The following is a 15,815-nucleotide window of genomic DNA, read 5'->3' as shown; positions in this document are numbered from 1 at the left end:
CGTGAGCTACTTTGCTCTTCCGGTATGTAGGCAACGACCCCGCCCACTAAACGCTTCTTAACTTTGCTCCCGGTTCTCACCTGTGTGACTCCTGTTAGCCTCGCCGCCTCGGTCAACTCGAACGCCGAAAGGAAGAAAACAAGCGAGAAAAAGGTGAGGAGTACCGGGGAACCTCGAAACAAATCAAATGGAGACGTGTCAACTTTGTTCTGACTGCTTGGTCTCCCATGACGCATTAAAATATTGGCAAATGTCAAGTAGTGAAAAAAATGGAAGCTTAAGTGTCATTTGGCTTACTTTTGGCGATCAAAAAGTGACTTCTTTGCCGAGTTGGCCTCTGACTTGTGTGATTCTGCTGGTGACGTAATGACAGTGACTCAAACTTTCCCAATGAGATTCATTTCTCCGTTTTGAACTTGTTTCAAAATCGACCAAGTATAACTGATATCGTTTTGGTTCCTCTGTGAAATTGGAATGAATCTCCATAAAATGAATTTTTGTTTGGGTCAATGGCCAACCCGGAAGAAGGTGCGGACACAAACACGCTGGTCAGGTTTGTGCACGCGCACGCGCGGGAAAGCTGAGGTGCAATTGAAACGTTTTGAAGTGAATTGCCTACGTATATATTTATTGACGAACCTGTGAATCCGCGTGTTCTGCAGCAGGAGCGAAGGTTTAAGTTGTTTGTTTTTGTTTGGCTTCTTCATCTTCAAATAGGGCTGCTCGTCACATAATAAAATCAAATTTCGGTCATTGTTAGGGTGATTTGTGATTAACTCTCGTCTTCTGATTTACTTCTGGCAGTGACATTTTATATGCTGGTGAATGGACGTATCCGATTAAAGTTCAAGACCAAAAGCCTGGCTGTCAACTTTGCCACTCCTCAGTTTTCAGCTTCAATATCCTGTGTGTATGCGCGCCTTAAAATGGTTGTCTGTGTATGTCTTGCGATTAGCTGGCAGCCATTTCAAGGTGTAGGCTGCCTACTGACAGAAGACACCTGGGATTTCGCCGTGCATGCCCACGACCCCTGTGAGGATAAAATAGCTCAAATGATGGATGGTTGGGGTTACAGATGCGTGTGCGCCTACACGCCCATAACCCCATTCACGCACATGTTTATAATCTCCAATCTTACCACATTCCTACCAACGCCCAAGACACACATAAAGCCATATTTTATGCCTGGTCACATTGTCTGATTGCATATACGTAGTTGATATCATGAAATGGGTTGCAAAATTCCATTTTGAAAAGTATTCGGAGGAAATACGTGATTAATAACAGAAATAAAGCAGGAACTGTACTTTAAAGGTCAACCGACGTCACTTTTGTTTTTTAACTGACATCAGAAAAAACGTTTTATAGCATCTAACATACCCAAAACACACAGGGTGATATTTTTAGTCAAATGCAAAACGCCAATAAAAATGACTTAGTGTCCAAAATCTGCAAAAAATTGAGCTGCGAATTGGGCATTTTCAGAAAGTCCCGCCCCCAGTTCGTGACGTCACGCCAAGACGTCTTGCATTGCTTGTGAATCAAAACAATGGCTTCAGATTCGGAGAATATGCTTTCTTGTTACACATCCAGTTATGAATATGATTCAAATAGTTCTGAAGAGGAAAGCATACATGTTTGCAATCGATGAAAGAATTATATGTGCCATTTTGAGGCAACATTGGGGGAAAATCACCTAAAAAAAAGAGGCACAAAATGGCGACCTCCAGTGGCCACTTCCGCTTCCACAGGCTGATAAATTCCTTATATGCAGCTTGGATGCCCTCTTCTGGCGGCTTTTGGGTGCAACACGGTTCTCAGACCAAACTTGTACAGCAAAATACGTTGACGTGATGGAAGGACTGCTACAATGTGTCTTTTTTTTTCGGTCAGGGGGTGGTCCTTTCGTGACGTCACGTACGGACTCGTCACCAACTCAAAAACAAGACTTCCTGAATATTCAGAGCGAGTCTTAAAAGATAAAATATAGCTATATGCGGTGGAATCTTATTATAATACGATCAGTAGAAGTCATTTGAAGCCATTTTACAAATTATGGACACAACTTGTCCGGAGACGTCGGTTGTCCTTTAACTCTAAACGTGGTATGAAAATTCATTTGAACATCATCTTGACAAGTAGCCAAATGTGATGCACTGCTTGCAGTATTCCCAAAACGGTGAAACTGCCATTTTTAATTCCTACGGGAGCGCAATTATGCAGCCATTTGTGAGCGTCCTCGTGACTTGTGACATCATCAGGTCTTTTGCCTGCGCTGTTGTTGGAGTGATGTCCAAGAAGGTCGCATGTCGAGTGTCCGAGATGGATGTCCCGGTGGATGCTTCCATTATCCGGATTCCGCCTCACCACTACATCCACGTGCTGGACCAGAACACCAACATCGCCCGCGTGGAGATTGGACCGCAGACCTATTACCGCCAGGACAATGAAAGGTCAGAGGCCATGCCTACATGGTGGCGCGCCACACCCGTGCATTCTTCTAACATCACGTGACCCCGGGCAGGGTTCTGTTTGCCCCCGTGCGGATGATCATGGTGCCCCCGCGCCACTACTGCGTGGTGGTGAATCCAGTGGCCTGTGATGATAACGGCCGCGTTCTGTTTGACGCATCGGGCCAGGCCAAGCTCAGGCACGCCGATCTGGACATCCGCCTCACCCGGGATCCGTTCCCACTTTACCCCGGCGAGGAGCTCCAGCAGGTGGGACACAAGGCCCAAATGCTTTTCACATAAATTGTTAGATCCGAACATCAGACTTGTGTTGCAAAAGCTGTGGTGGTACGAAAAAAAAAATTGGAAAAGGTAGTCACCAACTTTGTTTGCTTCTGTTCAGGGCGTGACCCCCCTGCAGGTGGTTTATCCAGACACAGCCCTCCGTCTGCAGGCGCTGCTTGACTTCCTGGACGGTGAAGAAAAACGCGTGGCGGGAGACGAGTGGCTCTTCGAGGGGCCTGGTGAGCGCTGCCATATGCAAATTTTGGGAAAGATCTCGGTTGGCAGTTCTTGAGAGTAGACAGAGATAGTTTTGAAATCCCTTTTGTAGCGACGGACCGTTTTTGCTATCTTTACGTCGGTGTAGGCTCTCAGTAGTACAGGAGTGGTTTATCGAAGAAAAGGTTTATTCAGCCGTCATCAGGACTTCTTTGAAGGTGTCTGACGTTTCGCTCCTCATCCGAAGAGCTTCATCAGCGAACTAAATAATAATAATAATACATTTTATTTCCAAGGACACTTTACAATCAAAAAACAATAGAACCATAAATAAAATGATACATTTTAAAATAGCTATTGAACTAGACCATAAATGCAATTATAAACAGATGGGATTTGAAAGTAGGAAGGGAGTCAATAGTACAGATGTTGGGTGGAAGTGAATTCCAGAGTTTGGGAGCAGAGCGACTGAAAGCTCTGCACCCCATCGTTGTAAGATGGCCACAAGGCACATAGAGGATGAGGATCTGAGGGCTATCTTTACGTCTTAGGCTCAGTCTTAACAGGCTCTCAGTCGTACATGAGTGGTCCATTGAAGAAAAGGTTTCTTCACCCGTCATCTGTACTTCTTTGAAGGTGTGACGTTTCGCTACATCAGCGAACTAAAGTTGTGCTGGTAACTCTGGCATTATATCCCTAATGGACAGAGGTGGCCGTGCCAGACCCCTGCTGTGATAGGTCCCTGCTCTAAGGTTGGGGAAGCAGTAAACCACTACCTGAAACCAATCTGATTACCTCTATTGTCATATCCCTGGCTCTGATTTCACCTCATTAGCCAATCTGATTACCTCTGTTGTTCTAGAACAATTACATCTGTCCATTGGGTATATAGGGCCGTGGTTACCAGCACAACTTTAGTTTGCTGACAAAGCTCTTCGAACGAGGAGCGAAAAACCCGCCACGGTCAAAGAAGTACAGATGACGGCTGAAGAAACCTTTTCTTTGCGTTTGCTATCGTCATCATTCCCGCCTACCCGATGACTTGAATCCACGTTTGATCATCTCTGCAACTTTTGGATCAATAGATTGAACTCGAGCTCTGTCGTTGACCGCTGACATGGTAACGGGCATCATTTTCTTCATATTTCTCATCAGGAACGTACATCCCAAGAAAGGAGGTGATCGTCTTGGAGACCATCAAGGCAACGGTGATCGGCGAGAACCAGGCCATACGACTGCGAGCACGCAAAGAGGGTGTTGACCGCGGGGGCAAGCGCCGCGTTACGGGTGGGACGCACCTCCTTTCTTCTGCCACACTTCCTGTTTCTTCATTAGCGACCACATGGCCTTTCTTTTTCGTCTTTCCAAAACCTGACTTGTGATGTATGTGTAATATGCAGGTGAAGAGTGGCTGGTCAGTAAGGTGGGCGCGTACCTGCCAGGTGCCCATGAGGAGGTGATCGACATTGTCAACGCCTTCATCCTGACGGACAAGGTGTGATTTTCCAACATTGTCAAAGTAGCAGCGTCTTGTTCAGGGAAACAAAGACAATGAAAGTATTTAGATTTCTTGCAGCTACACTTGGTGGAGAAACTCCCTTTACAGAAGCACAAACTTGCAGCCAGTCTTAAAGAGAGCAGGATTAATTACAAAATAAAAGCTGACATTGTTAAATATAAAATGTCCAGCAGTGTATGCGACGGTGTTTTCTCCGCCCCCTTTCAGAAAGCGCTGCACGTGCGCGCCCTCCGAGTTTTTCGCGACGCGGGGGCTCACGAGCGTCGCACAGGCGAAGAGTGGCTTGTGACCTTTGAGGACCGCGAGGCACACGTGCCGGCGGTGGCGGAGGAAGTGGTGGGCGTGGTCGACGTTACCACGCTTAGTACACGGCAGTATTGCGTCATCCTGGACCCGGTCGGGCCCGACGGGAAACCTCAGCTGGGCCAGAAAAGGGTTGTCAAGGTGAGTCGTGTTGGGGTGGTGCTGCCATGGTCCCTAATTTGTGGGTCTGTCTCGCAAAAGTCAATTAACTCCTTCACTGCCATTCACAAATGTATTTGGGAATTGAAAATATAACAGAGCGCCATTCCCGAATGTGTTCAGGTTTTTTTTTCATGCTTGAGTGCCGATAAAGTGCTGGCCATGGCCTCTGGCAATGTTTTTTCTTTTCCACAAAGTGGCAGCATTTCCCTTCTTTCCATGTTAGCGCTTTGTTCCAACTTCAGCTGTTGTTAAAGCGCTATATAAACCAATATGTATGTATTGCATTGTATTTTGGACAGCCGCCCTTATTTCAAGCTCATATAACTCCAGATCCATTTAATTTAGGAATTAACTCTTTTTTTCTGATGAAAGAAGAGAGGTTATTAACGCTGTATTGAATGTTTATGTAGTCCTAAAACCCAATATTAGGTGGTTCCTGGAATTCGAATGACAATGACAAAAACCCTGGCACTGGAGTGGACACATTTTTGCATGTCTGGCAGTGAATGAGTTAAAAAAACAAAACCATAAATACATAAAATGAAATTACAGTAGTCCCGTGTTTTTAATCAGTAATGGGGACCAGGACCAACCGCTACGGATGAAAATCCATGAAGTAGAGTTGTATAATAATAACCCACGTGATAAAACGGGGTGCTGGGTGGGGCTGAGAAGATGCACAGCCAATCCACGTAGCTGTAAACCAGGACATTTCTTGCTGTCATTGGGTGACGTCAGTACAAAACAGTACAAAATCTGAGTCATTCGGTTTTTTTTAAATTCTGAACGTTTTTTTTAAATACACGTGGCACTGAAACCGCGAAGTAGTGAGGGATCACTGTAGCTGCTGTGTTTGGTGGTGTCCACCAGGGGGAGCGCTCGTTCTTCCTGCAGCCGGGCGAGCGTCTGGAGAAAGGAATTCAGAATGTCTTTGTCTTGTCTGAAGAGGAGGGCCTTGTTCTGAGAGCCATTGAGGCCTTCACTGACACCCAAGAGGTAAGTCCCGACACAGAAGGTCAGCACTATTGAGGCCACCCGCCCCCCCGCCACTTAGGGAGGTCGCCTGGCGTCTTGTCTTGATTCTTAAAGCGGCCATGTTGTGTTTATAGGACCATGTCTCAGTTGTCTTGCCTCAAAAACGTAAACATACTGCTGAGGTATTTGGTGGGGGGGCGTTTCACTCGCAATGAAACGAGGGTGACTTTCTATCTGAGGTGTTCGCACCCTCAACCCCTTCTCCCCCCCCCCCTCCCGCATGTCACATGACCCTCCCGCTCTCCATTTTCCCCCCTGCTTCGCCAGTGCTCCCCCTTTTCCTCTCCGCCCCGCCTCCCTTCCCGATGCATCAGCTCGCTAACCCTGGTTTCCGCCCTCCTCCCACTTTCTCTCTGCCAGCATGAAGAGGCGGAGCCCGAGCAGGAAGAAGAACAGGGCGAGCGCAGCAAGCGTCGCCGTCACGACGCCGTCCTCCGTCGCCCCGGCGACCGCTGGATGCTACGAGGACCCATCGAGTATGTGCCCCCCTCCCAGGTGGAGGTGGTGCTCAGGCGCCAGGCCATCCCGCTGGACGAGCACGAGGGGATCTACGTCAGGGACATCAAAAGCGGAAAGGTAACAACACCCCCTTCCCAAGTCCGGAAGGGATGTCGAGGCGCGGCTGTCTGCTCACCTGCCGATTTGTTGCGCGTCAGGTCCGCGCCGTTATCGGACAGACGTACATGCTGACCCAGGATGAGGAACTCTGGTCCAAGGAGCTTCCCGCCAACGTGGAGGCCCTGCTGGCGTCCCCCCGTGACCCTCTGGCTGACCGCTCCAACCGTCGAGGGCAACCGAGCGATGATCCGGAGGGCAAACCGCGGGACAGGACCTTGGTGGTCTCCTTCAGGGTCCCACACAACGCCGCCGTTCAGGTTTACGACTACCGGGCCAAGAGGGCTCGGGTGGTCTTCGGACCCGAGCGTGTCATGCTGGGGCCTGACGAACAGTTCACCGTCCTGTCTCTGTCCGGCGACCGGCCCAAACGGAGCAACGTCATCAAGGCCATCTGCCTTCTTCTCGGACCCGACTTCTTCACCGACATCATCACCATAGAAACCGCCGACCACGCCAGGCTGCAGCTGCAACTCTCCTACAACTGGTACGTGTGGCGCGAGGACGCTCGCGCGGGTGCGCACGGGCGTGACGTCCGGCTCTCATCCCATCAGGCATTTTGATGTGAACCCCCCCGTGGAACCCGCCGTGGCTGCCGCTCTCTTCTCGGTGCCGGACTTTGTGGGCGACGCCTGCAAGGCGATCGCGTCGCGGGTTCGCGGCGCCGTCGCCTCTGTGCAGTTTGACGACTTCCACAAGGTCCGGTGTTCTCCCCCCGCCTCGAGTCAAATAGCCTCGGTGGTCTTGCCGGAAAGGGTCCGATGAGTGAAAATTCCACTTCCCCTTTGGCAGAATTCCAACCGCATCATCTGCTCTGCCGTGTTTGGCTTTGACGAGAAGCTGGCGGTGCGGCCCAGTCTCCGCTTTCACCAGAACCGACTGGTCATCAGCAGCGTGGATATCCAGTCTGTGGAACCCGTTGACCAGCGCACGCGCGACGCCCTGCAGAAAAGCGTCCAACTGGCCATTCGAGATCACCACCAACTCTCAGGAGGCCGCCGCCAGGTGAGCGGGGCCGCTCCCCAGCATCCTTTTCGGAGCCGCCCTCAAAATCACGCGGCACGACCCAAAACAAGCCTTCTGCCACCTCACGGGGGAGTGCGGCGAGCCGAATGGAATTCTGCCTGTCATTTTAACATCACCTCGTCACGCTTTGCGAGGTAGTGATGGCGGGTGCGGATCCCAAAAAGCAGGCAGGAGGTTGTTTGACAAATTGTATTACAATAAAGGTCAGCAGGAACAAAATGTCAAACGTCAAAATGATCTGAACAGAAAAAAAGTATCAAAAGAAAACCAAGTGTAAAAGTCCGCCAAGGTTAAACAAACACATGCACAGCATACGATGCATGCGATTGCAGACAAAGCATGCAACAAACAATGAACCAACCCCGGATGGTCGTGCAGTAAGTTCTTTTAAGTGTCACTGATTAAAACGACCAGCACCTGCGAGGCTGCAGATAAGGCTGACGTCGCTACCCGTTGGTCGCCAAACCGAACGTGGCAGTCCGCCACTGATCGGGACGACCAGCACCTATGCAGTTGCAGGCGGGGCCGACAGCGCCACCCGTTGGTCGCCAACCAGATCATGACACACCTGTGTAGATGGATGAGCAGAAACGCAGTTCTTGGATCACGACAAATCATTTTCATAGTGATGAAGTCAACTTTAGTCATTGTGGTTGGGAAGGTTTACAGCGCAGGTGTCAAAGTCAAGGCCCGCGGGCCAAATCTGGCCCTCCAGATTAATTTATTCGGGCCGCGGAAGCAAATCAAAGTTGTGAAATTCTATGATGCTTCCTAAAGTCTAAACCAACATTTCCAATTGTCTCATGCAAATTACAATAACAGTCATTATTTTTTACTTTGAAAACTAGTTATTCATTAACTCATTCGCTGCCATTACCGAATTCATTTGGGAATTGAAAAGTGTTACGTGGAGCGCCATTCCTGACTTTGTTCGGGTTTTGGTTTTTCTTGAGAGATTGCCGATAAAGTGCTGGTCAGACCTCAGACCTTTTTTTTTCCCCTTCCGTGAGGGGGCACTATTTGCCTTTTGTCCACGTTAGCGCTTTGTTACAGCTTCAGCTGTTATAATAATAATCCATTTCATTTCTAAGCGCCTTTCAAAACTCTCAAGGTCACTTTACAGTCACAGGATAACATTTTCTGCTGTTGTTAAATCAATATGCATGCATTGTATGGTATTGTGTTCAGCTGCCCCAATTTCAAGCTCAGATAACTCCGGTCCCATACAACTTTGGAATTAACTCTTTTTCTGATGAAAGAAGAGAGTCTACGGTTTCTAATGCTGTATTGAATGTTTATGTATTCCTAAAACTCAATATTCTGCGGTTCTTGCAATTTGAGTGACAATGACAAAAACCCTGGCACTGGAGTGGACACATTTTTGCCCATCGTCTGGCAATGAATGAGTTAAATTTTTGTGCGCTCTATATGTAAGATGTGGAGGGGATTAAACATTCTAATGGCCTCCCCAAATTCATCACGCCCCCCGAGAGGAAGCCTTCACTACAAGGTGGCCTGCCCTGGCAACAAATGAGTTTTTGGCTTACAGGCATGAAGCTGAACGTCTGGAACAGGAAGCTCGCGGGAAGCTCGAGCGGCAGAAGATCACCGATCAAGCGGAGGCCGAGCGAGCCAGGAAGGAGCTCCTGGAGCTGGAGGCCCTCAGGTACCTTCTTCTGCCTTTCCTTTCTGGCCACCCATCCTCCTTCTGATGGTTGTCTCGCCTGCATCGCGTGTCAGTGCCGCCGTTGAGAGCACCGGCGCCGCCAAGGCCGAAGCCCAATCCCGAGCCGAGGCGGCTCGTATCCAGGGCGAAGCGGCCGTCCACGAGGCCAAACTGAAGGCCGAGGCACAGCGCATCGAGGCGGTACGTCACCAATCTGTCACCCTTTGATTCGTTGAGTCAACTTTCAGGTTGACCCTCAAATGTCCTTCAATCTTTGCAGGTCAGTTCAAGTGTAACTTTGGAATATTTGCGTGTGTTTCCAGGACGCAGAGCTGGATCGGCTGGCCAAGGCTCGTGAGCAGGAGCTGAGCTACAGGAAGAAGATGGACCAACTCGAGGTGGAGAAGCAGGAACGGATGGCTAACATCGAGAGCGAACGCGTCCGCCAGCTGGTCAGCAGTCTGGGCAGCGATACGCTCGCCGAGATGGCGCGTGCGGGACCGGAGCTGCAGGTATGGCCGCCTTTTCTACGCCTTTGAACGAAATGTCGCCAAAGGGTTAACACCACGGAAACCTAATTCTAAATGTTTCGAAACTGAATTTGCTGACTTGCGCTGATCATGACAGAAAGTATTTGTTTTTGCTACTGTGTCATCAAACAGACCCCAAAATATTGTATTTTCCCAATCACGTGACCTCCCCCACTCCGTTCAGGTAAAAATGCTGCAGGCTCTCGGCCTCAAGTCCACCCTCATCACCGACGGCTCCTCCCCCATCAACCTCTTCACCACCGCCAACGGCCTGCTGGGGGCGCTGCCATCCCCTGCCCAGTGACGTCACGTGTAAAATGAAAAAAGCAGCACTTTCTTTTATCTTTGAAAGCGAACCCGTGCGAAATCAAATCTTCACTTACAAAAAACAAACTGCCCAAATACATCAAAATAGAGGAAAATATATACATGCACCTTTCTGCCTTGTATGAAGATAATAAATCATATTGGATTGGATTGGATTGGATATGCCTTTATTAGTCTCACAGTGGAGAAATTTACATTTCACAGCAGCAAAGTGATGAAAGGAATGTAAGTAGAAAAACGAACGAAAAACGATATGCAAAAGTGTGTGGCTGCGTCGCCAAAGTTTTTTTTTTTTACGTTTAATGCGATGAGCGAGCAAGTTCATATCAGAATCAGAAAGCCTTTAATATATACTTTGATGCCCCTCCAGTATTTTATTTGGTACAGTGATACCTCGGTTTACGAACCCCTTAGCTTACGAACTTTTCGGTTGACGAACGTTAAATCTATGAAACTTTTACCTTGGCATATGAACCTTTTTCGGGATACACGCGGAGCTGCCTCAATGAGTGATGTCGTTCGCGAACGATCCTGTTCTTCCAACAACAAAATGGCAGCCAAACTTGGCAGCTCTCCTCTATTCCCCGCCCCCAGTCGTCGGTTAAAGCCACGTGATTGGTCAAGAACGCGGCAGTGAGGGGAGGTGGTTTAAACATTAAAAAGGCAGAAAGACGACAGTGAAAGAGTTTCAACTTTGATAGTTCAAAGGCAGAGTGTAGACTGCAAGGTTAAAATGTCGCATCAATCAGGCTCCACAAACAACCCACACAAGCCATCTGTACACTTGATGCAAAAAGCTATCAACCCAGCTAAACAGAACACAATTGATGAGGAACTAGATAAAATTATCGTAGAGAAAGCACCTACAAGGGATAATTCCTCAAGATGGCGAAAGAAGGTTATGTTCCTCATCAAGTGTTTAATGCTGATTAAAGCGGCCACTCCATTCCATCAAGCCATCGACCATCACAAAGGCAAATAAAACGACTTTATTCTACAGTACAGTTTATTTCTTTAATTATAATACAATAGCACATTTATTATACATAAAATAAGGTATATTTTGTGTAGTTTTAAGGCTTAGAAAATTAGAAAAGTAGAAATTTATGTTTTATGGGGACCTGGGAACGGATTCTTTTCATTTTAATGGTTTCCTATGAGAAATTAATTTTTGGGATACCCACTTTTCGCCTTACACACTCTGTCTGGGAACCAATTAAGGTCGTAAGCCAAGGTATCACTATTATAAAATATCATTAATATAAAATCTCAGGAAAGTCCCCAGGAAAGAAACCATGCCTCTCGATCGGCGTTCGCGAGAGCCGAAGCTTGCAGGAATAACTGCTTTTGTCATCCACACAAGCATTTCCTCTCATCCATTTTTCAAGTGGTGTTTCTTTCTCCCTACGTTGTCCCACTTAGACGCACACACTCAGACTGTACAGCCTCCCAGCCGCTGCACGGTCTTTGAATAATTGATTACAGTACTGTGAAATGGCCAAATGGATATCGTCCCTGCATCCCGCCCGGCTCTCGGTCCAACATGACGGTTGCCGTGGCAACACACTCGGTTCCATCCCGCGCTGCGGTTTAATCCAATCATCATCAGTAACGAGATTCGATCGCCCGTTGCGTGTAAAGACAGCTTTATTTTGAAATCTTATAAATGCGTGCATGCACCGATAGGCATCCCATAATACTGTGACATAGGTGAGTGGGTGGTACCAAAGAGAATAGAAATATAAAAATACAAAGGTCACATGTCAAAAAATAAAAGTAGCACAAACGGTGTTGCCGTGGTCGAGTTTGAAACATTTAGAAACTGATTTTTCGATTCAAAACTTGAGATAAAAATGTGAACGAAGCAACAAAAAAAAAGCTTTTTTCTGCATTTAATAAACAATTTTGGTCATCTTAAACTGCCTTGTTAACATCAAGTTAGCTTCAATTCTGAATTTGTTTCGAATAATCTCGTGGCAGATGTAATTTTTCAGGGTGGAGGAGGCAAATATTTCATGATTGAAGATACAAGATTAAAATGTGAACTGATGCCTCCAAACATTTGTTCAATCAAATCATTCTGCAGACGAACTTGTTGGTCGTACACCTTTTTCATTTCACCAAACTGCGTCAGTGTTAGCTGAGGTTAGCTCGATGGCGCAAGTGGTTGGTTAGCAAATTCTTTATTAGTAAACCGGCATGCTAATGATAAGTATAACCATTCATTGACGGACAAATTATTCAACAACTATTTTGATAATCGAGATGTTCTCTGATTTCCTCTGTGAAATTAGACTAATTGTCTGTTTTCTTTTTCAAAGCAAGACATTTGCAAACATCGGCTTTCCATTCATCAATCCATTGTCGAATAAATCCGACCTGATTCACAATCAATGTGTGCATTTTCTCCATAGGCAAATTTTAAATCTGGATTTGGACGAAAGGAAACAAATTCAATCAGAACGTTGATTTGATTTATCAATCGATGATCATCATAATTGTTAGTCGCTATATCTTATTTACAAAGTGCTACTGAAAAATGGCCCTGTGACAAAGTGTCACAGGTTGTAAACATGCAGCATTACACGAGTTACCTCGGTGACCTAAGCGTGTCCGTTAACACGTGAGGGGCGCTCGCCGCGGTGACGGACGGCACAAACAGGCATTTGTAAACATTCCGATGCAAAAAAAATAAAGAACATTGCTTTTTTGGGGTTGCTTTGGTCGGTCATGCAGACGATCTTCCCCGCCGTGAACATCAATGCTGTTGATCTCCATGGTAACAAAAGCTCCCATGGCGGAGGTAGAACCTCGGGCACATGCTCGTCGTGCAGGGACTGGAAGTCGGCGGGGCAGGGGAGGTGTGGGGGTAATCTCCAGATGTGAGGCGGCACCGCTGTGTTATCCCGATTTCAAAATCACTGTCGGAATAAAACAAAAGTGTATCAGGCTATGTTTGCAATCTATCACTCATTCTCACGCGTCTCCTCTTGGCATGTCCAACAATAATTACAGTCCAACAGACAAATGAAGAGTCACAATGAGATGCAAGAATACTGCTGGTTTTTTTCCACAGAGGATAAAGAATATATGCAAGTGAGCATGATTATATTTGTCTATGTAATGCGGCATCATATCTCTTCAAATAGGGGTTTCCTAAATCGGTGCTTCTCATCATGTGCGCCATGGCACACTATTGCGCAATCAGGTGAGCCATGGGAAATTATCCAATGCCAATTAATTGGACAGAAACTGACATCCTCATCATAACGACACCATTGTTGCTATTTTAACCTGGTCTACGTATGATTTTCCTCATATAATGCATGGTATTGTGACTTATGTGTAATGGGGATGCCAAGCACCAAATGTACAACCAAAGCTTAAAACGTGTCTTACATTCGCGGTTGAGGGCGATGGCGGCCACGATGATGGCGACGCCTCCCAAGATGGCCACCACAGACAGCACCATGGCGTTACGGCCCAAACGGCGGGCGCCGTCCACATTCCCCTGCTGCAGGCTGTTACGAGACTGAAACAACGCAGTGTTGTGAGTCTGTCCATCCATCCACGCCTGCTCTTAAACACTTGCTATTTTAACCCTTGTGGAGCCACCCGTCGTTAAGTTGCTAGCACCTACCATGGCTAAAAAGATTTCTTCAGCTCTCATCTGTACTTCTTTGAAGGTTTCGCTCCTCATCCGAAGAGCTTTGTCAGTGAATTAAAGTTGTGCTGGTAACTCTGGCCCTATATACCGCTACATCCCTAATGGACAGAGGTGGCAATGCCAGACCTCTGCTCTGATAGGTCCCTGCTCTACGGTTAGGGGAACGGTTGACTCCCTGAAGCTAATCACATTACTTCTTTTGCTCTGTCTGATTACCTGTAATGTCATACGCCTTGCTCTGATTGCCCCATTAGCTCCGATATCACCTACCATGACGGAGAATGTGAGGGCCACAATGTTGATGGGCCACAGAGGGCAAAAGCAGGACAGGATGGCCAGCATCAGGTAGTCTGGTGGTTTGGACTCTTGGGCCGGACCCTCTGTCACGCCACTGGGCTGGCGAACAAGCGACTGCCGTGGGGAGTTGACAGACGGCCTCGGGGAGTCGTGTCCCAACGAACCCGATCGGCTCTCCGAATGTGGATGCCCGTTAGCCTGAGCCCCTTTTACCGGGCTGGACGGGGACGTGGCCTTCAAGCCGCAATGTGGGGCTGGACCCACACCGTTACCTGAAGGCGGAGATGAGGTGTTCGTGGAACTCATTTGACTGGACCGAAATGGGAGGGGTCTTCTTACCGATCTTGTCGCTCGCCGCCAAATGCTCCGTGGATCCAGTGGTAGGGGGCGCGGTTTCTTGGCCGCCATCGCCCGGTTGGCACGTCACCGCCGCACCCTCGTCTCCACCTCCCACGCGCTGCGACTCGTCCATGCTGCCAAAGGGGGCTGGGCTACACAGATGCAAAAGAAAAACTAGGAACAACAACAACAAAAAAAAGATATCAAATCATCTCAATTGTGTGATATCAATCAATGCCTTGTCCTAAATGACCGCTAAAAACATCACAACATTTAATCAGAGATGCTGCGATAGGGATTTCACATCGATGATGACGCATCAACGGCCTGTCAATCAACTTCGGGAAGACAGGACAGAAGTCTTCATAACGGAGAGAAGTCATACATGGTCACTGCGCAAATGAAGTGAAAGGTAGTTTGCCTGTGATTGACAGTTAGCCAATCAACTTTTGCTCTCTTCTAGTTTTTTATTTTGTCAGGATCAAATCAACGGCAGGCGAGGAAAGATCCAACGCAATAGACGCCACCTGGTGCCAGGTTACTGCCTTATTTGTGAGCTCACCACCAACGACGGTCCCTTTCTTTTATTTTGAAAAGCCATCCAAGGCGTAAACCGAATGAACCCCACCTAAGATTTGTAGACTAAAATGTAACTTATTTATTAGCGTGTATGTCACACACGCACACACATAGACACACCGCCAATAGTGTGTGTTCGTTACAGTTGAGTCTGATGCCACAATCAGGTTATTGCACAAATAGGCGTGAATTATCCCCCCCACGAACACACATCTCCATGAACATGCGCACAGACACACACGCACACTCAGGATGTATTGTATTGTTCTTACCTGCTCTAACAAACCAGGAGATGTTGAGTGTTCATTTTTTTGGGTGAGAAGAAGAAAAAGCTGTGATCCACCGTTGTCAGTACGAGCAATGGTGATCAGCAACGATTATCACTGATCATGTTCATTCTCATGAGTAGCATCACTTTCATTAGTAATGGTGGTGATCCGGAGTCCAAATGGCGGAACGTCTCTTGAAAATGATGAAGACAATGAAGACTGCTGCAGCTTGTCTGCAACTACTGCAAAGGGAGGGGGAGGATGTGTGCGTGAGCTATGCGCGTGTGTGTGTGCGTGTGCGCGCGTGTTTATGGTTGCATTCATTGCATTCATTCATGACACGACTGTCTTCTCATTGCGTGAACCTTAAAAGATCGACATTATGTCAGCCACGTTTCCTTTATTTTTATTATTCCATTTGTGAAACATGGGTAGAATGTTGACACGCCCCCTGTGCAGAGAATGACATGCTATGCCCAGCGCGAAGGTTAATTTTCGCTCTTATTTCGAAGGGTCAATACCTGAATTCC

The 15,815-nt window shown here is 47.5% G+C and overlaps 2 protein-coding genes across 3 annotated transcripts; one reads left to right on the top strand and one right to left on the bottom strand.

Moving 5' to 3' along the window:
* Window positions 1-10,284, top strand: mvp (major vault protein). The gene is given in 18 exon segments (XM_089018629.1): window positions 1-153; window positions 2,262-2,453; window positions 2,525-2,720; window positions 2,854-2,974; window positions 4,107-4,238; window positions 4,352-4,446; window positions 4,678-4,914; window positions 5,806-5,931; window positions 6,045-6,092; window positions 6,331-6,546; window positions 6,627-7,072; window positions 7,140-7,284; window positions 7,378-7,554; window positions 7,556-7,590; window positions 9,161-9,277; window positions 9,352-9,478; window positions 9,601-9,789; window positions 9,992-10,284. Coding segments are annotated over 17 exon segments (2,691 nt in total). The 5' UTR covers window positions 1-153; window positions 2,262-2,289; the 3' UTR covers window positions 10,112-10,284.
* A 137-nt stretch (window positions 10,285-10,421) lies between these two features.
* On the bottom strand, window positions 10,422-15,531 carry LOC148885598 (trafficking regulator of GLUT4 1). 2 transcript variants are annotated; one of them, XM_089018632.1, is made up of 5 exons: window positions 15,289-15,531; window positions 14,438-14,611; window positions 14,072-14,370; window positions 13,534-13,666; window positions 10,422-13,055 (listed from the first exon to the last, which is right to left on the bottom strand). In XM_089018632.1, the coding sequence occupies exons 2-5, from the start codon at window positions 14,568-14,570 to the stop codon at window positions 13,036-13,038; spliced, it is 585 nt and encodes a 194-aa protein (XP_088874758.1). In that variant the 5' UTR covers window positions 14,571-14,611; window positions 15,289-15,531; the 3' UTR covers window positions 10,422-13,035. The 2 variants fall into 2 exon arrangements, with proteins under 2 accessions (XP_088874758.1, XP_088874757.1); XM_089018631.1 differs by having other exon boundaries at window positions 14,438-14,589.
* Window positions 15,532-15,815: the final 284 nt, after the last annotated feature.

Source organism: Hippocampus bargibanti, linkage group LG17 (assembly GCF_051943395.1).
Source record: "Hippocampus bargibanti isolate YZ-2025 linkage group LG17, ASM5194339v1, whole genome shotgun sequence".
NCBI classification, from domain to species: Eukaryota; Metazoa; Chordata; class Actinopteri; order Syngnathiformes; family Syngnathidae; genus Hippocampus; species Hippocampus bargibanti.
Note: the sequence above shows the minus strand (reverse complement) of the source record. Positions and strands in the feature narration are given on the sequence as shown.

Excerpts from the sequence above, each read along its gene's own strand:
- LOC148885598 (XM_089018632.1), bottom strand. The coding sequence starts at position 14,570 with ATGGACGAGTCGCAGCGCGTGGGAGGTGGAGACGAGGGTGCGGCGGTG. Across the intron at positions 14,371-14,437 it reads GGCGGCGAGCGACAAGATCG|GTAACGGTGTGGGTCCAGCC; the intron begins GTAAGAAGACCC and ends CTCCGCCTTCAG. Across the intron at positions 13,056-13,533 it reads CATCGCCCTCAACCGCGAAT|TGATTTTGAAATCGGGATAA; the intron begins GTAAGACACGTT and ends TTATTCCGACAG.